Here is a 22757-nt window from a genome sequence, read left to right as displayed (position 1 = left end):
AGCCATAAAAGATGCAGCCTTTCACTACATCCTGCCATTTGCAAGAAATAATTGGGGAAAACCCCAGAGTATACGGAAATGAAACAAAATCTACCTTAAGATAAACCCTATGTAGTGACAGTAAGAGTCAAATAAGGAGCACTTTGGCTACAGGCTCTTGAAACAGATTATGGGGGAAAAAGAGGAGAAAAAAGGAAGAGGTAGTGGGAGAAAGACAAGAAAAGTTAGCAAGAAGCTAGTATTTCTCGTCTCCGAACAAGATAAGATGGGAACAAAGGTTTGCTAGGAACAAAGACATTTGGCAGCAAAATCTAAACTAGGTAAAGAGAGTGGAAAGGAATAAAAAATGTTTGGGTAGGATGCTGTGAACGTGCTCAGTGAAGAATGAGGGAAGGAACTTTGCACAAAGGGAGAGCCCAAAAGTCAGGAGTGAAATGATTCCATGAGAGAACTGCAAATATTTCCTTAACTATAAAGTTCCCCCTGGGGAACCGCTGCAGCATTCATTCCCTGCTACTTACACCGATGTATTTATCTACCCAAGTTGGGTTGCACTTCTTTGGAAAGAACCTAGAAATCCATCTCTACAGCTAAGGGGCACAGGTGTGGCTCTAGCCTATTGAGACATCTGTCCCCTTTGCCGTAAGCCAAATACAGTGTGTCCGTAAAGTCATGGTGCACTTTTGATCGGTCACAGGAAAGCAACAAAAGACGATAGAAATGTGAAATCTGCACCAAATAAAAGGAAAACCCTCCCAGTTTCTGTAGGATGATGTAGCAGCATGTGCGCATGCGCAGAAGATGATGTAACACCGTGTATACAGCGGAGCAGCCCACGGCCATGCCAGTCGAGATGTGGACGGTACAGAGGAAAGTTCAGTGTGTTCTGTGGCTCGCTAAATTCAAATCTGTGATCAAAGTGCAACGTGAATATTGGTGTGTTTATAACGAAACGCCACCACATAGGAATAACATTACTCAGTGGGATAAGCAGTTGAAGGAAAACGGCAGTTTAGTGGAGAAACCCTGTTCTGGTAGGCCATCAGTCAGTGACAACTCTGTAGAGGCTATACGGGATAGCTACCTAAGGAGCCCTAAAAAATCTGTGCGTGAGCCCACATGGAACTGCACTGAATAGGTATGAAACTGGGATGGTTTTCCTTTTATTTGGTGTAGATTTCATATTTCTATCATTTTTTGTTGCTTTCCTGTGACTGGTCAAAAGTGCACCATGACTTTATGGACACACTGTATAATGGTAAAGAGCCAAAGCAATACCATGAAATGGGACCCAGGTACTTCCTTAATTTGCTAAATACAAGTCTGAGAGAACAAGAGAGAAAACAAACCAACTGATGTTCTTAATCCAACTCTATGAGCGAACTTGTTCGGAAACCACTTTTCTTCCTACCCTTATCTTTTGGCATCCAGGCCCAGGATGTCATATATAAATAATAAAAATGATCAGCTCTCTGCAGTGGAAATCCCCCTACCAAATGGTTTTAAGAAAAGTCATTCTAATCTTAACCTTATATGAAACTATGACTCAGCATTTTTGAAAAAAGAAAAAAAAAAAAAGTGCATTCCCAAGATGAATGAAATAATTGACCTTAACTTCCTGTCTTTCTCCCTCTCCGAAACATGAGCACATTCCCAAGCTCAATTTCTCAATTTCACTCCGGTCAGTTTTACATGTGTACTTCTGGTGATGAATCCCTTAATCAGAGGTAAAGGAGGATTCCAAATGAGTGCCATATTATAATGTATAATACAACAGACCTCACCGTTTTCTGAGGGGGTGGGTGGGAAAAATCATGTCTCTTCTAGCTCTTGAGGAAACACAACTGCCTTGGCAAATAAGCCCTCCCAGTGGGCCACAATTCAGGTAAAACCTGCTTATTTGCATCTGCTGCCTTTAAAGCCCAGACAGCTGCTATTCAAGTTCCCAAGAACACATGGATTTATGTAATCTATATATTTCAAGTTGTTCAAGATAGGCTTAGGTTTAAGTTAGGCAATGTAAATGGAATTCATTCACACACACACACACACACACACACACACACTCTCTCTCTCTCTCTCTCTCTCTCTCTCTCTCTCTCTACCATGCTCCCCCAATTAAAACCCCTGTTTACTGGCAAGTACATTCATTCCCAACAATATCAGTTGTGCTGAGAACAAACAATTCGAATGCAGAAGGGGCCAAAAGACCAATATTTAGAAACACTTCTGATGAGTGCCTTCACATGTAGAACAGAACTCTGTTTATAGGGAGACCGCAGTGCCTAGGTTTCCTAACTGCAGATCTCTAGCACAAACTCATGTGACAATATCAAATACAAACATTTTTAAATACTAGTTGTGGATTTTGGGGAAAAAATAATAACACTCTTAACCTGGAAAAAAATGAAACTTAGAAGTCAGCAGGGGAATGAATAAACACACTGTAGTATATTCATACAATAGACTATTCAACAAAGAAACGAATGCCGATAGATGCAACAAGAATCTGAAAAACACTGAGCAACAGACACCAGGTACAAGAAAGAAAGTATATATATCAGATGATACTCATATAAGACTCCATTTATCTTATTTATATGATGTTCTAGTATAGGCAAACTTATTCTATGATGATAGAAATGAATAGCTGCCCCATTTTAGGGTGGGGAAATAAAATCTGTGCAGTTCACTATCTAGAAATTGTATCTCGATAAAAAATTTACTCTATATAATTAAGGCATTGGAAAACAGACTAGGACATGGGAGACAGGAATTTGGGGAATCCCACTGAACAGTTTTGTATTTGGAGGTAGGTATGAAAAAGACTTTTGGGGAGAGGTATGGCATACACTGCAAATTTTTCTAAGCCTCTTCCCACACTGACAGAAAGTATATAATGACTCTTACCATAACAACTGCCCGAGATAACCCTTTCATATGTTGTAATTTTCAAAGTGAACTTGAGTTTGATAGTCTCTTGCTTTCCCTTCTAGCCCTAATAATTCATGTAATGACCCAACTGAAGCTTCTAAAGGTGGCAGAAGTGGAAAAGTATGTATGTACCAACTTTTGCTAAGACTCTTACCCTGTTTCTCCGAAAATAAGACCTCCCCCCAAAATAAGACCTAGCGCGTCTTTAGGAGCAAAAATTAATATAAGACACTGTCTTATTTTTGGGGAAATGGTAGATTGTTGTACATGGAAATAGTCACAAGAAATTCTTGATGGAATTCAGTTTGGCTGGTTATGCTGATGTTTGTGATGACATGACTACAGTATATTAATAAATGTTGATTTTTTGTTCAACAATAAATGTGAATTCTTGTTCATGGAAAAATAAGACATCCTCTGAAAATAAGACCTAGCGTGTCTTTAGGAGCAAAAATTAATATAAGACACTGTCTTATTTTCGGGGAAACACCGTAGGTATGTTATGTAGATGAGCTAGTGACCAACACCCACATGATGCAGAGAAAAACATCAATACCATGGAACACAACTACTATAGTCCTTTGCAGCTTTGAAGCTACATACAACTAACACTATGGTAGAGTATTAATGTTGTGGGTTTAGATTTTTTTTCCATCTCTTCATTCTCATTCATGTTTCATTAGGGCCAACTCTCTTGACATTTAAGACTCAAGAAAATCATTAATCTAATGCTTTTGATTATTTTCATCAACCTACTAAATAAACATTTATTGAATGATTATGGACTATATACAAAGTGACTGGGATACACTTTTTTTTTGAGAGATGAGAAGCATCAACTCATAGTTACAGCACTTTAGTTGTTCACTGATAGCTTCTTATATGTGCCTTTACCAGGGCGGGAGCTCCAGACGAACCAGCAAAACCATGCTCAAGCCAGTGACCTTGGGATCTTGTTGATGATCTCTCTTTCAAGCTGGATGAGACTGTGCTTAAGCCACTGACCTCAGAGTTTCAAACCTGGGACCTCAGCATACCAGGTCAACATTTTATCCACTGAACCACTACTACCCACACTGGGGCACATTGTTGAATGAGACATTGTACCTTCCTGAAGGAGAATATAGATTAGAAGGGGGAAATCATTAGAATATATGAGTAATTTTACAAAACTGTTGGGAGGACACAAAAGACCAATATCCTATTCGGAGGTAAAAGAAAAAGCTCCTTATACAAATAAGACATTTGAGCTGGCCTTGTAGAATTTGGTAGGTGAAAAAGGAGATAAGATGATTTGGGGATGGGAGGGGGTAAATATGGATAGAACACATTCACAAACGATATCCTAAGAAAGTCATGGAGAATGAAGACATGAAGGGCTTCAGAAAATGTCAGTATACCATGATGGTTTGAAATCTGGGCATGTTAGATCTAAGGTATCTATAAAATAATCCAGGTAGAAAACAAGTTGTGTGCAGATGAATGTATACAGCTTGACTTAAAACCAGCATCTGTCCCCCCATGTTTAAGAAATCCTATCCCAGCAGGCTGGCTGACAGTCAAGGGTATGGGAAGGAAACACTTAAGATTCTGACTCCTTTACAAACAGTCCTGCTTTCTTTTAGGGCACTCCCCCTTCCAGAAATTTAATCAAAACAAGATGCTGCTAGAATACAGGTAAGATTGCCTACTTAGACAAGGGTAAGAAGCCCTCTCTTAAAAACAAAACCTCCCAAAAATTCACACCAACAGGCTCAACACTTTCCAGAGTTCCAAAAGGCACACTGGTTTTGGAGTCTAGGACTTAGCTCCTGCTTTCTACTCCACTATAGTCTTCTCTTAAGTACCAAGCTCAAACCCATTCATATCCATTTCTAAAATGCTCATGCTTCTCTCAGAACTACGTATCTGTACACCAAAAGAGCACTATTAAAAGAATGGATGCATAACTGTCCAAAGGGATCATACCTACTTCTAGCAAGAAGGCGATTTCATTTATAGCTGTGTTAGGTGGACTATCCACTACCAGCCAAGTTTTTCAATTTTTAGGTTAAACACACCTCAAATAAACAGAAGTAAGAAAGGAAATCTACTGAGCCTGGTTAGATCATATAGTACATTCCAAAGCCTTCTCATTTATCTGGAATAAACGTAGTAAACAAACAAAAACAGTCAGTGCAACAAAAAACCTCTGTAACTCTTAAGGGCTTCTTTGGAGACAGGCTTAAAAAATGCAAAGTGTTCTATATGTGCTCACATATGGAAACAAACAGTCAAGGATGTGGAATACCACATCAACAAAGAAAATAGGACCTCTGAGGAAAGACCACCAACTTATACTAAATTCTGATTCAATTTCACAAACAACTTTTAAGAAAGATAGCATGCTAAGGTAACCAATACAATTAAATACCAAAGCACATATCATATACAATGGTCAAAGATCAAACAAACAAACAAAAATCTATAAACTCTTAGGGTCAGAAGAACCTTACAATGATCTAATCCAACCCCCTCACTTTTATAGATGAAAATAATATGCCCAAGATCACAAGGCTAGTGAACTTGTTTTGCAACACTCACTGCTGATTCGGCTCGGTTTCATTCTGCTGGGCAGAATTAAAGCTCTGCATGGCCTGTACTTCCTCTTCCTCCTCATCCTCACTAGAGGCCTCTTCTGCAGCATGATTAGACCTTGGGGGAGGAGCAGTGGCAGTGCCATCTGCCTTCTGGATTGATGGCTTCTGACAGATGTATTTAGGGTCTCTCCCAAGGTTACAGATTTCTTCAAGTAACTGAAAGGTACAGGAAATAAGATAATTTTGTTGTTGTTGCTAGTCTCTTTAATGTACAGTATGTGGTTTTTCAGTACTAAAACACTTTATTATCCTGATAGACATAAAGATCCCAAAATCTTTTGATAAACTAGTAACAAGAAATTACTAACATTATTTCTTAAAATCCCTCTTAGAAAGACCCATGTCAAGTTTTCAGAGAAAATTAATAGCTCTTTAACTCTGATATGTGTGGTTCCCTAAGCTATAAAACAAAGTGCTTAACTGTAATAATGATTACTATAGTTTCTTCTAATTCTTTTAAGGATTCTAGGTCAGACTTCTATTTATTAGTAATTAAGAAATGTGGGGATGACTAACAATTTTTGGACCATTTTCTATGTACTATACACAGAAGAATCAAAACATTATATGCACCATTCTTGAAATATAGTCATAAAGCCCATTTTACAAACTAGATAAGTGAAGTTAAAACAACTTGTTCAGGGTCACATGGCTATTAAGTGACTGACTGATCTGACTACATGTCCTAATTCACCAAGCACCAGGAACTCATACACCAGTTTCAATAATCCTGAAAGGAAACTGGCAGGGCTAGTAAATGTGAAAAAAAATCAAGAAAGTTTAGAAAGGATAATATGCTTTTACAAACAGAAGCTAAGCATAGGCGACTTGTTAATATCCTATACAGGATGAAGCAAAAGTAGGTTTAGAGTTGTTTGTAAGAAAACAATAATAATACAATAATAAACTTTGTGTTTTGGCATATTCACAACTGTAAACCTACTTTTGTCCTGTATAAGTAAGTACATAATACTAAGCGACTTTTTTGAAGGGGGGATGGAAAAAAGGACCAACCCAAGAACACAGAAAAAATAAGGCAGATGTAACCCTTTTATAGGCACAGTCTAAGAATCCAAATGACCTCCAGTAGGCCAAGCTGTTTTCTAAAAACTATCCCCCACGCCTCCTCACTGTTGTCTCATGCACATGGTCACAACCTTATCATTTCCCACCTTAATGATTGCAGTCGTTGCATCTGTTTTAAGGGTGGGCTGATGTCTCATGAGCTCATCAACAGCACTCCCCAGATTGGATGCAGTATCCCCTTAAAGCAAAAAATGAACTGTTAGTACAACCGAAGAAAACAGAGCCTGAGCTATTTTCTGTACTAATATTATAAGAATAAAGAAAACGAACTGGTGGTTGTGATTTTCTAATGCTATGCTTTCTTGAATGAATTCACACCAAACTTGGCAACCAAATCACTGGGGAGGAGGAAGGAATAGTTGTCAGTCTAGTAATCATATATTAAAGTAACCATGAATGCTCCATTCTACCCTGGCAATCTCTATCAAGGTCTGAACCACTATTGCAGAGAAAAGAGGTGTAATTACTAATCCTTTGGCTGCCCTAGTAAAGAATGATAGCTAGAATTCTACAGTGATAGCTGAAATCATAAAAAGCACATTTTTGAAAACTGGATTCTTTCTGGAGCTTTTCCTTCTTTCTATTCTTTAATTTATTTGGTCTCAAATACAGTAAGAAGGAAATCTATTCATTTGTATCTTAGGGACTTGGATATTAAAGATTATCAAGATCAACACCTTGGGACTCATATCTCCTCTCTGCTACAGACTAGATAGTAGACCTGGAAATCTACTGCTGCTTTCTCATACCAATTTCTCACCAGCACCGTGATGGCATATTTAACAGTGAACTGCTGAGAAGCATGGAAATATTATGAGCAGAGATAAAGGAAGAAATATTTCTAAGTGCAATTCAATGTATGATGATAATTCCCAATAAACTTAGCAAACCTGGTCAGAGAAGTGATATGAGATCAAGGAAGGGTTTCCTTGTCAACTGGTGACTTTTAATCATGTAAAATCTTGGCACAATAGCAAACCTATTATTTAAGATAAATCCTGGTGATTTACCAAGGGGATCAGAACTCCTCCTCCTCCGCATGGCTGGAAGGTAATCTGGAGACAGAAGGACTTTGAAGAGACGTTCAAAAGGCTGGCACTGTACAAATGACTGAAGACCTCGTGCATTCAAGCAGAGTGCACTGAATACATTTGGGAGGGAACCAAGGACTTCACGGGTGGCAGGAACCTAGAAAGAATGTAAATTGAGTTTGAAGACATCTGAAAGAGTTCAGGTATAGATGCTAAAAAAACTGGTCAGGGGTATTGCACAGAGATAGAGGGATCTTGATGATCACGTCAAATAGTTTCAATACTACATACAGAAGACATGAGATAGGATTTTCATGCCGTAAGACTGCTTTTTAAGTGTGTGTGTGTGTGTGTGTGTGTGTGTGTGTGTGTGTGACAGAGAGAGAGAGAGAGAGAGAGCGCATTTTGCAGGGAGGGGTATATATGAAAAAATCTTTACAAAGAAGTAGAAAGGACTCACATCTTTGATAAGCAGTGCATGCAGCATAACATCTGTCAATCCATTGTCTTGGAGTGAGGACAGCAATGATGGTTCTTGAAATACAAACACAGTCACCACTTCAGTAGCTTAAAAAAAAGAAATATGAGAAATTGAGAGATTGTTTAGAGGTGCTATAAGTAACACTTCAAAGGCTTAAACAAACAAACAAACATACTAAATGCACAACAATTTAAACCCCTGTTCCTACTATGAAATGAAAGTTGCTAATACTGTTCATCAGCTTAATCATTAAGAACTTAGTGACTACCCTTCAGTTTTTTATGGACAATGTACAGGCATGACAACTATATTAATAATACACTATACTGACTACTGAAAATAGGCTAACATATTAGATTTTAGCTGTTTTAATCACACAAAAATAGGTAACTAACTACATAAGGAGATATGTTAATTAGCCTGACTGTAGAAAATACTTCACTATGTGTATCAGATGACATTTTACACCTTAAATAATTTTAATTAAAAAATATAAACAAAAAAAATCAGGATTTCACAAGCATATTTTTACACAAATTATAGTGTTATATAACTTGTTTTTTTTTCTCAATTGTTTTTTTTCCCCAACACTATATAATCTCCTTTATCTTTCCGTGTCACTACAATTCATTCAAATTAAATAGCTGCATATTATTCCACTGAATACGTGCACCACCATGTATAGAAACCAATGCACAATTGTGAGAATTAAATACAACCATCCTGTCAGCTTAAGCAGGAAACAAAAATCTAAGATGAACCAGAGGATGGTTTTCTGGGTAAAAGTGAACAAATTTAACTGATAAAAATGAACAAAGTGTATTCTTAAAAAGCCTTTTCACCAATTTAAAGATATCAGCATTGAGTCCTTGGGTGTTTATCTGACCAAATTTGTGTGTGTGTGTGTGACAGAGATAGAGAAAGACAGTGAGAGGGACAGATAGGGACAGACAAGAAGAGAGAGAGAGATGAGAAGCATCAATTCTTCATTGCAGCACCTTAGTTGTTCATTGATTGCTTTATCATATGTGCCTTGATGGGGGGGTGGACTCGAGCAAAGTGAGCAACCCTTTACAACCATGGGCTTCAAGCCAGCAACCTTTGGGCTCAAGTTGGTGAGCTACGCTCAAACCAGATGAGCCTGCGCTCAAGCCAGTGACCCCATGCTCAAGCAGCTGACCTCAGGGTTTCGAACCTAGGTTCTCTGTGTCACAGTCCAACGCTCTATCCACTGCGCCACCACCTGGTCAGGTAGACCAATTTTTGATGACATAATATTTAGAAATGTGTCATAAAGAATTATCAATGCTTCTAGAGCATGTCAAAAACTCTACTCAAGAGGAAATAGTACAGCATTGATACATTCATTAAAAAGTAACCAAAAAAAGAAGCTAGGAAAAATGAACAGGAATAAAACTAGAATTTAGTGAAACTAAATAAAAAGCAATAATGCAATAATTAAAACCAATAACTACCCCTCTGAAAAAGCTCACAAACTTCTGTGAAATCTAATGAATAAAAGAAAACAAAATGCATATACTAGCAATGAAAAAGAAATTTAACTGGATTAAGAACAAATTTATTTTACAAACTATATGCTAACAAGTGAAATGCAATGCTTTTGTAAGAAAATGTTATAAAAATCGACTCTCAAGAAATGATAGCAAAGCAGATTAAGATCAGACCAACAACCACAAGAATTTTTAAAAGTACAAAAACACCAAGTAGTAGGAAGACAACAACCAACAGTTTTAGTTACAAGTGTTATTAAAGCTTTCTGGAAAATTAAGACAGGTTTTCCCCAATTCATTTTATGAGATCTTATGAAATTTTGATTATAAAATCTGCCAAATTGGTACTCAGTATACAATATCCATAAACCATGTATAAAACAAACTTGTAATGCTGATAGCTGAGAGCTAAAAGAAACTGGTTCAAGATGATAAATAGAGCACCTTTCATCTATTCCAAACAGCACTAAAATGGCAGCTATATGACAATTACTGGTAACCAACAGTTGTTACTGACTTTCGGGATTGCTGATTAAAATAAAATTCTACAATCTATAAAATCCATAAACACCAATAATCTATAGTATTAAGACAAAGGGTTTCTTAAGAGGAAGGGAATAGCTAGAAATATAAAAATGTTTGTAAAAATGAGTTTGACAGACAACAGTATGGTGATTACAACAGGGAAAGGAAGGTGGGGAGGTAGAAGAGAGTAAAGGCGGGACAAAAGTGATGCAAGGAGACTTGCTGTAGGGTGGTGAACACACAATTCAATATACAGATGCTGTATTACAGACTTGTGCACCTGAAACCTATAATTTTATTAATTAGTGTCACCCAATTCAATGAAAACATAAAGAGTTCTACAATGCAACAGGCATCTTAAAAGATTATTCAGAGAAATTCTCTCGGAAAGTGAGATGAGAGCAATGTGGGAGGCTTACCAGCCATATAATAGGGTTTCTGTAAGAGAACTGATAAGTTAAAAGGAACCAAAAAACTTTTCTTGAAGGGAAAAACAATTCAGATTTTAAAAATGGCCTAATCAAGTGCTATGAGAACATTTAGACCAATTATAACTAAAAAAATCGTGGTGAAATCTGTGAGCTACACAAGAAAAAATAAAGTCACCAACAAAGGAACAAGAAACAGTTTAACACCATTGTGTATCATATGTAATATTTTAAGATTGGAGAAATTTTAAGAAAGTTCTGAAAGAAAAAGAATTACCCAAAGATTACTCTTAACAAAATTAAACAGGAGATAAAATCAGAGTAATAGTGGTATGAGAGATATTCCTGATCTCTCTCCTTGAGATTTCAACAAATTGAACATCTATAACACAGTGAAGGAACCACAGCTGGGCTTGCAGGCATACCTAAAAGATCCACGCACCAAATGGACTAAAGGTGAGATGGGTTTGAAAAAGGAGGAGGGAATGGAAGATAAAACGCACTTGCAGTAGACTCTGGACAGGAGAGAAACCCAGAGTGACAGGGATTTTAATTCTCTGCTGGACTACAGGGAGGAGGGAAGCTCGTGCTTTCTGGGTTTTGAATGCTGGGATACAGTGCGGGAAGCCCAGAGTACCTGGGCCTACTTCTGTTAGGAGGAGCAGAGAGATTGAGGAGCAGACGGGGAGATACTAAACCAAAGTGGCAGCAGGGGTCATGGCCTGTGTTCCTGGGGTCTGCCAACAGCTCACACTAAGCACAGACAGAGAGAAAACCAAAGTGTGGTCCCCCAGCTTCCCAGATCCCAACTCCCTAACCTTGTGGGTATGGAGACTGGCAGAGAAAGACCCCAGATCTAACTCTCCAAAGCCACTCTACCCTTGAAGAACAGAGCTACCCTGTGTATGGTACCCTGGTCTGTTGAGACTTGAAGAATAGTGCTTGGAGGCCTAAGATTGCCATTGTTAAAGCCATAAAGTCCTCACAGCATGCCCCACCCACCAATATGACTGCATCCCTGCCTGTATCTGCACCAGCAATTCACAGCAGAGGACAGGCAGGAATTTAATAACTAAAACTTATAATACAGTGACACTTATTGAAAGAAAACAGTAACCTCTCAAAACTGAAAATCATTTTTCCCTTTTTCCATTTCATTTTTTTATATTTTTATTCTTATTTTTCTGGGTGTTTTGACTTTTTTTGGTTTTTTATCTTTGTTTTCTGTGATTTTTATTTTTTACTTAACATTATTTTTTAATTTTAATTTTATTTTTTCAATTTTTAGTTGTTTTTGTTAGAATTCTTAACAATCCCACTCTCAAATGCCATCAAGAAAGAAGAAATCAAATACCATGGCTATACAAGACAGAGATATACATCAGAAAGAAAACATCTCCAGAAAACAATCTGAATCACAGGCAAACCTTGAAATTAAACAAGAGAATTCAAAATTGAAGTTCTGAAAATAATCAATGTGATGCAAGAAAATATCAATAGGCAACTTAATGAGCTCAGAAAACAAAACAAACACTTCACCAAAAAGATTGAAACTTTAAAAACAAAGATGAAGAATTCAATACATGAATTGAAGACTGAAGTAGCAACTTTAGCTAATAGAACAAGCCTGATAGAGAGGAAAGAATCATTGACATCGAAGACAGGCAACTAGAGATGCTACAGAGAGAAGAAAAGAGAGACTCGTGAATTAAAAAAACTGTGAGAGATCTATAAGAATTGTGGGACTCCATCAGAAAGAGCAACATAAGAATAATAAGTATATAAGAAGAAGAGAGGGAGAAGGAAATGGAAAGTCTATTCAAACAAATAATCAATGAGAACTTCCCAAGTGTATGGGAAGAGATAGAACCTCGAATCCAAGTAAACAGAATACTGAGTTACCTCAACCCAAACAGACCTACTCCATGGTACATCATAATAAAACTAACAAAGAAAGAATCCTCAAGACAGCTAGTGAAAAGAAGAACATAACATATAAAGGAAGGCCCATTAGTTTATCATCAGAATTCTCAGCAGAAAAGATAAGCCAGAAGAAAGTGGAGCCAAATATTCAAAGTACTGAAAGAGAGGAATTACCAGCCAAGACAACTATATAAATCAAAGTTACCCTTTAAATATGAAGGAGAAATAAAAACTTTTGCAGACATATCAGAGACTGAAGAAATCTATCACCAGAAAACCCCCATGCAGGAAATATTCAAGGGGGTTATTTGACCAGACACAAAGAACAAATCAAGAGTACAAGTAAAGAGTGACGTCAGAGAAATGGCACCGTGAGGAGCGTGACTGACAAATCTCCCCAAAATTTCAATAAGTTCATCAACCAGAGACAGAAAAATCTATCCTTGGAGCATTTGGAAGTTTCACACACTGAAGGCGAAGGTAGGGTTGAGCGAAAAATTGACTAAATATATAATCAACCCTGAATGAAATAAGTCGGACAAAGAAACACTCTGCCTTCCTCACTAACCTGAGCAAAGGCTGCTTTCACTCGGAACTGAGAGTCATGGGTGGCTAAGGGTGTGGAGGAGGCTAGGTTGTGGCACGAACGTTCGTTCAAGCCAAGGAAAGAGTGTGCCTGTGGTGAATCAGCCCACGCAAGCAACCGCCCGCACGCGCGGCGAGCCACCCAACCACCCGCACCATGAGCAGCAGCTGCCAGCGGAGCATAGGGAGTGCGCCAAAGCGAACTTCCCTACACTCGAGCTTCTCTGGGCGGGTGGGGTGTCTCACCCAGCCATTCAAGCTAACAATCAAGCGTCCGGGGAAGGGCATGCGGGCAGCTTGCAGTCCTTTCTGGAGCGATTTGGCAGATCCAATCGCTGAAATTAGCTTAACCCACAGGCTGCTCACCTCTCAACTGACCTACGCGGCTCTAATTGACAAGATCGATCTCAGTTCAGCGATCAAAGACAAGAGGCGTGATGTTTTAGTGCCTCTTGCTAAAGGGGTGGGGGCAACTTCTGATTGGCAGAGCTTTTATACTCAGGGATATACGCTAAAAAGAGAAACTTGGCAGATGATAAGACCTCCTGTACTGCAGGAAGCGACTAGTGCATCTTCTTCCCAGTTAAAACAGGTTACAAAGTGTGCAAAGCCTGGGGAGAGTGCTCCCACAGAGTGCTAGGCATGCTGAACAGGCCTGGAGGCTCATAGAAAGTCACCTTGAGAACAATTGGCTGCCAGCCCCGCCTGATTACGCTGGCGGCTCGGACTGTCAGAGCTTTACCTAGAGCCCTGTGTTGAGTGGGGAGAGAGTGGGGATTTGGCAGCTCTTTGAGCCTCTTACTCCCCAGGCAGAGGCAGCAGAAGCCTCATAGCTGGATCATCAGGCTGCTAATTCAGGAAGGAGAGACTAGGAAAGAGGCTCCGGGAAAACGGACTCTCTCGGAGCCTGCAAACACTAACAAGCCTTGACTACCAAAGAGACTGAAGCCAAATATATGACATTGCTGTAGAGTCTCATCAACTGCAAATCCCTACCTAAGCATGCCACAGGGCCAGAGCCTGGGGTATAGAGTCACTGACCAGAAAGAGGGAGAGGAAAAAAAAGGGAAGAAGAAGTTAACCTCTCAAAATCAAGAAAAATCCACAGACTTTATAGTTTGTTCCACTATTTTTTTTTTGTTTCTTTCATCTTCTTGCCTTTATTATTATTATCTCTATTTCCTCCACCTTGGTCCTTTTATTCTCTGCTCGTCTTACTCTTTCCTTTTCTTGAACTACACTACCCATAAATGTTACATTTTATTTCTTTTCTTCTTCCTTGCTCTCCATGAGGGTTACACTCCAAAACCCTTAACACTCTCTCTCTCTCTTTGTTTTTTTTTTCTTCCTTTCCTTTTCCCCTTTTTCTTATTTCTCCCTTTCTATTAGTTTCTTCTTTTTTCATTTTACTTTTCCTCTCATTCAATCCTCAATCATGAACAAATTATTTAATTTAGGACTCAAGTTGTTTGTTTGTTTTTGTGGCATTTTGGGTGCTTTTTAACTCATTAGCATTCCTCCCAACCCAGGACCACCATTCTATTCAGTCTTTGCTCCACTTAATACAATAGTTATTTTTTTTCCTTTTTCCTGTTTCCTTCTTATCCCTCTCATTATATCTCTTAGTCGACCATCACTTACAAGCAAATCATTTTACATATGACCCAATTTTTTTCCTTTTTTGCATTTTGTGGGTCCCCACCTCCTTTTTTGCCCCTTGAACACTTCCCCCCAACTCAGGCCCTACGTTATAGGCAGTTTTTGTTCCATTTAGCATAATATAATTCACAGTTCATCATGATATTTTCCTAAGGAGGAGGGAAGAGGAGGGGAAGGGAAGAAAGAAAAGGGTAGGGAAATAATAAATTATTGGAGTTTTTTTTCCAAAATTTTTTTCATTCTTTTTTACTTTTTATTCTTTCTAATTCTCATTAGTGCTATCAAAAAGACCACCATCAGATGCCATTAAGAAAAAGGAAATCAAATATCATGGATACAAAAGATAGAGAAGTAACACAGATAAGATGTGGAAAAATCTATGGAGAAAAAATTTAATATATTGGAAACCTTGGAGCTAAATGACAGAGAATTTAAAATAAAAATCCTAAAAATACTCAGAGATATACAAGAAAACACAGAAAGGCAATTTAGGGAGCTCAGAAAACAACTCAAAGAACACAAAGAATATATCACCAAGGAAATTGAAACCATAAAAAAAAAATCAAACAGAGATGAAAAACTCAATTCCTGAACTGAAAAACGAGGTAACAAGCTTAGCTAATAGAACAGGCCAGATAGAAGGTAGGATTAGTGACATAGAAGACAAGCAACTTCAGGCACAACAGAGAGAAGAAGAGAGAGACTCAAAAATTTAAAAAAAATTAGAAAGCCCTACAGGAATTGTCTGACTCCATCAAAAAGAATAACGTAAGAATAATAGGTATATCAGAAGGAGAAGAGAGAGAAAATGGATTGGAGAATTTATACAAACAAATATTAGATGAGAACTTCCCAAGCCCGTGGAAAGAACTACAACCTTAAATTCAAGAAGTAAACAGAACACCGAGTTTTCTTAACCCCAACAAACCTACTCCAAGGCACATCATAATGAAAGTGGCACAAACCAACGACAAAGAAAAAATTCTCAAGGCAGCCAGGGAAAAGAAGAATACAACATATAAAGGAAGGCCTATTAGATTATCATCAGATTTTTCAGCAGAAACTCTACAAGCTACAAGAGAGTGGACCCCAATATTTAAAGCTTTGAAAGAGAGGAACTTTCAGCCAAGAATACTATACCCATCAAAGCTATCCTTCAGGTACAAAGGAGAAATAAAAACATTCACAAATACAGAAAAGATGAGAGAATTTATCATCAGAAAACCCTCACTCCAGGAAATAATAAAGGGGGTTTTCCAACCAGATTCAAAGAACAAAACAAAACAAAACCATAAGTAAAAGCTCCACCAAGAACACAATAAACCAAATTTAAACTGTGACAACAAAAGCAAAAAAAAAAAGCAGAGAGGACGGAGATTAACAGCAGCAAAGGATGATGCAGTGCAGAAACATTCATAAGATAAGGTACTACAATGAATATGGTAGGTACCCTTTTCATTACTTAATGGTAACCAGCCTTGAAAAAACCACCACAGAAGCACATGACTTAAAAAAGGTAGCAACAGAGGAAAGAAGTATGGAATACAAACAAACAAAAACAAATGATAGAAAAACAAAAGAGAAGAATCAAACAAGATACAAAACTAACAGAAAGCAATTTATAAAATGGCAATAGGGAACCCACAAGTGTCAATAATTACACTAAATGTAAATGGATTAACCTCACCAATAAAAAGACAGAGTAGCAGAATGGATTAAAAACGAATATCCAACTGTATGCTGCCTACAAGAAACACATCTAAGAAACAAGGATAAAAACAAATTCAAAGTGAAAGGCTGAAAAACAATACTCCAAGCAAATAACATCCAAAAAAAAGGTGTAGCAATACTCGTATCTAATAATGTTGACTACAGGACAGAAAAAGTACTCAGAGACAAAAATGGTAATTTCATAATGATGAAGGGGACACTGAATCAAGAAGACATAACAATCCTTAATATATATGCACCAAACCAAGGAGCACCAAAATATATAAGACAACTACTTATAGACCTAAAAACAAAGACTGACAAAAATACAGTCATACTTGGAGACCTCAATATACCGCTGATGGCTTTAGATCGGTCATCCAAACAGAGAATCAAGAAAGATATATTGGCCTTAAACGAAACACTAGAGCACCTGGATATGACAGACATCTAAAGGACACTTCATCCCAAAGCGACAGAGTATACATTTTTCTCTAGTGTACATGGAACATTCTCAAGAATTGACCATATGTTGGGCCACAAAAATAACATCAGAAAATTCAGAAAAACTGAAATTGTACCAAGCATATTTTTTGATCATAAAGCCTTGAAACTAGAATTCAACTGCAAAAAACAGGGAAAAACCCCACAAAAAATGTGGAAACGACACAACATACTTTTAAAAAATGAATGGGTCAAAGAAGAAATAAGTGCAGAGATCAAAAGATATATACAGACAAATGAAAATGACAATACGACATATCAGAATCTCTGGGATGCAGCAAAAACAGTAATAAGAGGGAAGTTCATATCACTTCAGGCCTATATGAAGAAACAAGAGAGAGCCCAAGTGAACCACTTAACTTCACACCTTAAGGAACTAGAAACAGAAGATCAAAGACAACCCAAAACCAGCCGAAGAAAGGAAAAAATAAAAATCAGAGCAGAAATAAATGAAATAGAGAACAGAAAAAGTATAGAAAAAATTAATAGAACAAGGAGTTGGTTCTTTGAAAAGATTAACAAAATTGACAAACCCTTGGCAAGACTCACCAAGGAAAAAAGAGAAAGGACTCATAAAACAAAATCCAAAATGAAAGAGGAGAAACCACCACAGACATCATAGATATACAAAGAATTATTGTAGAATACTACGAAAAACTATATGCCACCAAATTCAACAATCTAGAAGATATGGATAAATTCCTAGAACAATACAACCTTCCTAGACTGTCATGAAGAAGCAAAAAGCCTAAACAGACCGATTAGCAGGGAGGAAATAGAAAAAACTATTAAAAACCTCCCCAAAAATAAAAGTCCAGGCCCAGATGGTTATACCAGTGAATTCAATCAAACATTCAAAGAAGACTTGGTTCCTATTCTACTCAAAGTCTTACAAAAAATTGAAGAAGAAGCAATACTTCCAAACACATTTTATGAGGCCAACATAACCCTCATACCAAAACCTGGCAAGGACGGCACAAAAAAAGAAAACTACAGACTAATATCTCTAATCAGTACAGATGCTAAAATACTAAACAAAATACTGGCAAATTAAATACAACAACATATTAAAAAAATAATACATCACGATCAAGTGGGATTCATCCCAGAATCTCAAGGATGGTTCAATATACGTAAAATGGTTAATGTAATACACCATATCAACAAAACAAAGAACAAGAACGACATGATCTTATCAATAGATGCAGAAAAGGCATTCGATAAAATACAACACAACTTTATGTTTAAGACATTCAACAAAATGGGTATAGAAGGAAAATATCTCAACATGAGAAAGGCCATATATGATAAACCATCAGACAACATCATATTAAATGGCATAAAACTAAGGATTTTCCACCTTAAATCAGGAACAAGACAGGGTTGTCTACTCTCTTCACTCTTATTTAACGTGGTGTTATGAGTTTTGGCCAGAGCAATCAGACAAGAGAAAGAAATAAAAGGCATCCATGTTGGAAAAGAAGAAGTAAAGGTATCACTTTTTGCAGATGATATGATCCTATACATCGAAAACCCCAAAGACTCCACAAAAAGATTACTAGAAACAATAAACCAATACAGTAAGGTCGCAGGATACAAAATCAACGTACAAAAGTCCATAGCCTGTCTATATGCTAACAATGAAATATTAGAAAACAAACTAAAAAAAAACTCCCCTTCACGACTGCAACAAAAGAAAGAAAATACCTAGGGATAAACATAACAAAGAATGTAAAGGACCTAAATAACGAAAACTACAAAGCATTGTTAAGGGAAATCGAAAAAGATACAATAAGATGGAAAAATATTCCTTGTTCGTGTATAGGAAGAATAAATATAATCAAAATGGCCATATTATCCAAAGCAATTTATAAATTTAATGCAATTCCCATCAAAATTCCTATGATATTCTTTAAAGAAATGGAACAAAAAATCATCAGATTTATATGGAACTATAAAAAACCCCAAATAGCCAAAGCAATCCTAAGGAAAAAGAATGAAGCTGGGGGCATTAAAATACCTGACTTCAAACTATATTATAGGGCCACAACAATCAAAACAGCATGGTATTGGCAGAAAAATAGACACTGAGACCAGTGGAACAGAATAGAAAGTCGAGAAATAAAACCACATATATATGGTCAAATAATTTTTGATAAAGGGGCCAACAACGCACAATGGAGAAAAGAAAGCCTCTTCAACAAATGGTGCTGGGAAAACTGGAAAGCCACATGCAAAAGAATGAAACTCGACTACAGCTTGTCCCCTTGTACTAAAATTAATTCAAAATGGATCAAAGACCTAAATATAAGACCTGAAACAATAAAGTACATAGAAGAAGACATAGGTACTAAACTCATGGACCTGGGTTTTAAAGAGCATTTTATGAATTTGACTCCAAAGGCAAGAGAAGTGAAGGCAAAGATAAATGAATGGGACTACATCAGACTAAAAAGTTTTTGCTCATCAAGAGAAACTGATAACAAAATAAACAGACAGCCAACTAAATGGGAAATGATATTTTCAAACAACAGCTTAGATAAGGGCCTAATATCCAAAATTTACAAAGAACTCATAAAACTCAACAAGAAACAAACAAACAATCCAATAAAAAAATGGGATGAGGACATGAACAGACACTTCTCCCAGGAAGAAATACAAATGGCCAACAGATATATCAAAAGACTAGAAAGCCCGGCGGTCATATGAAATGACCACTGTTCTAGATATTATAAATTGTAATTAAAATGATTTGTGCAAAGGTGTTTGCTAATTCAAACTGAATTACCCAGGGCAGGCGGCGAGGATGCCCCTTTGCTTAGTGCCCCACGGGGTTTCCCCCTTCTACTTGCTTAATTTCTTAAAGTAGAGTGCAATGAAAGAAACCACTGGCGGTACATTTCTTAAGAGCCACCGCTAGCTCAATAAATAAAGGTGATTTAAATATATTTTAATCCTTTTTGCATTTCAGTCAGCATTACTCTGTCATTTTTTTGCATTTCTCTCCTGCCTTTTCAAGGGACTCATTTTGTCGAGACAGGCTTTTTTGTCTTGCATCTGAGGCAAGCCTTGTTTCTCTATGCTCATCAGTCTCATTTTGCCGAGAAAGACGCATTTGCTCTGCGACTGAAGCAAGCCTTGTTTTTCTCTGCTCAGTGGTTTCTTTTTGTCGAGAAAGCCGTTTTTGTGCAGCTTTAGCTCCTTTTCTCTCCTCTTCAGTGTTGTATTTTCTAGGAGGCATTCTTAAAAGAAATTACGTTAAGACGTAGTTTTTATGTAAAACTGATGATTGCCAATGCAAACAAATGTTCACCTTCCCCCTGACACGCTCAATTTGCGTTCAGCCTTAAAGTGTTTCAAAAGCAGATGATTGCCAATGCAAAGAAATGTTCACCTTCCCCCTGACCCGCTCAATTTGCGTTCAGCCGTGGCAACTTCACCCCATTGGCTAATACAGTTATGCAAGCAACCAATAAGCTATCGGCGACAAATAGACACTTAAGTCGCATATAATAAAGATGTTCATCTTCATTAGTTATTATAGAAATGCAAATCAACATCAAAAGTGCCGTTTTGATCACCGGTCAGGGCACACACAGGAACAGCTCATTGTTCCTGACTCTCTCTCTCTCTCTTTCTTCTCTATTCCCCTTCCTCCTCTCTCTCACTAAAATCAATAAATCTGGTGTGAATGAGTTAACATTAGACATAATTATTGTCAGATCTTCAAGAAACAAAATATTCTTTTGGTGTTCTATTTAGAAATGCAAATCAAAACTACAATGAGTTACCACCTCACAGCTGTTAGATTAGCTATTATCAACAAGACAAGTAATAATAGCAAATGCTGGAGAGGCTGTGGAGAGAAAGGAACCCTCATTCACTGTTGGTGGGACTGTAAAGTAGTACAACCATTATTGGAGAAAGTATGGTGATTCCTCAGAAAACTGAAAATAGAACTACCTTATGACCCAGCAATCCCTCTACTGGGTATATACCCCAAAAACTCAGAAACATTGATACGTAAAGACACATGCAGCCCCATGTTCATTGCAGCATTGTTCACAGTGGCCAGGACATGGAAACAACCAAAAAGCCCGTCAATAGATGACTGGATAAAGAAGATGTGGCACATATACACTATGGAATACTACTCAGCCATAAGAAATGATGACATCGGATCATTTACAGCAAAATGGTGGGATCTTGATAACATGATACGAAGCGAAATAAGTAAATCAGAAAAAAACAGGAACTGCATTATTCCATACGTAGGTGGGACATAAAAGTGAAACTAAGAGACATTGATAAGAGTGTGGTGGTTACGGGGGGGAGGGGGGAAAGGGAGAGGGAAAGGGGGAGGGGGAGGGGCACAAAGAAAACTAGATAGAGGGTGATGGAGGACAATCTGACTTTGGGTGATGGGTATGCAACATAATGGAATGACAAGATAATCTGGACATGTTTTCTTTGAATATATGTACCCTGATTTATTGATGTCACCCCATTAACATTAATAAAAATTTATTTATATTAAAAAAAGAGTACAAGTAAAGGCTCCAACAAGGTCACAATAAAAACAAGGATAATCTGTGACAACAATAACATAAAAGGGTCAGAGGATAAAAATCTGCAGTAGCAAAGGAGGATGGAGTGCAGAAGCACTGATAAGACAAAGGGCTCTTGCCTAACCAGGCAGTGGCGCAGAGGATGGAGCGTCAGACTGGGACGCAGAGGACCCAGGTTCAAAACCCCGAGGTCACCAGCTTAAGCACAGGCTCATCTGGTTTGAGTACAGCTCACCAGCTTGAGCCCAAAGTGGTTGCTGGCTTCAGCAAGGGGTCACTCGCTCTGATGTAGATCCACCAGCCTTCCCCATCAAGGCACATTATGAGAAAGCAATCAATGAACAACTAATGTGCTGCAATGAAGAACTGATGCTTCTCATCTCACTTCCTTCCTGTCTGTCTTATCTGTCCTTCTGTCTGTCTGTCTGTCTGTCTCTCTCTCTCTCTTTCACACACACACACACACACACACACACACACACACGACAAAGGACTCTTGTACATATAACAATTTTCCTCTTAATAACCTAAAGTTAAGCACCTACAAAAAAACCACTACCGAAACACATAGCTTACAAAAAGAAGGAAAAAAAAAAAGAATCCAGGGAAAGTATAGAATACCACCAAACAAAAGCAACTGACAAAAAACACAAGAGAAGAATGAAACAAGACACAGTACTACGAGAAAACAGAATATAAAATGGCTATCAGGAAATATTCAAGTGTCAATAATTAATTTAAATGCAAATGGTTGAACTCACCAATAAAGAGGCAAGGAGTAACAAACTGGATCAAAAAGCAAAACCCAACCTTATGCTGCCTCCAAGAGACACAACACACTTAAGCTGCAAGGACAAAAATAGACTCAAAGCGAAAGTCTGGAAAATGATTCTCCAAGCAAATAATATCCAAAGAAAAGCAGGTACAGCCATCCTTATATCAGACAATGCTGACTTCAAGACAACAAAGGTAACCAGAGACAAAGATGGACATTTCATAATGATAAAGGGGACACTGTATCAAGACATAAGATGTCTTAATATATATGCACCAAACCAGGGTGCAACAAAATATATAAAACATCTACTAACCAATTTAAAAATAGGAACAGAGAAAAGCACAATCATACTTGAAGATCATTGAAGATCACAACAGACCACTGGAGGTTTTAGA

General features: G+C 37.6%; 1 protein-coding gene across 13 annotated transcripts in view; it reads right to left on the bottom strand.

Annotated features, from left to right (window-relative positions):
- HUWE1 (HECT, UBA and WWE domain containing E3 ubiquitin protein ligase 1) overlaps positions 1–22757 on the bottom strand; it is a 179977-nt gene that overhangs the window by 70309 nt on the left and 86911 nt on the right. For all 13 annotated transcript variants that reach the window (XM_066357549.1, XM_066357554.1, XM_066357547.1 and 10 more), the window contains 4 exons: positions 8151–8257; positions 7670–7847; positions 6746–6837; positions 5518–5729 (listed from right to left, as the gene is read on the bottom strand). In XM_066357549.1, the coding sequence (XP_066213646.1) occupies positions 5518–5729; positions 6746–6837; positions 7670–7847; positions 8151–8257 (589 nt within the window). The remainder of the gene's footprint in view (positions 1–5517; positions 5730–6745; positions 6838–7669; positions 7848–8150; positions 8258–22757) is intronic.

This window comes from Saccopteryx leptura, chromosome X (genome assembly GCF_036850995.1).
Source record: "Saccopteryx leptura isolate mSacLep1 chromosome X, mSacLep1_pri_phased_curated, whole genome shotgun sequence".
Lineage (NCBI taxonomy): Eukaryota > Metazoa > Chordata > Mammalia > Chiroptera > Emballonuridae > Saccopteryx > Saccopteryx leptura.
Note: the sequence above shows the minus strand (reverse complement) of the source record. Positions and strands in the feature narration are given on the sequence as shown.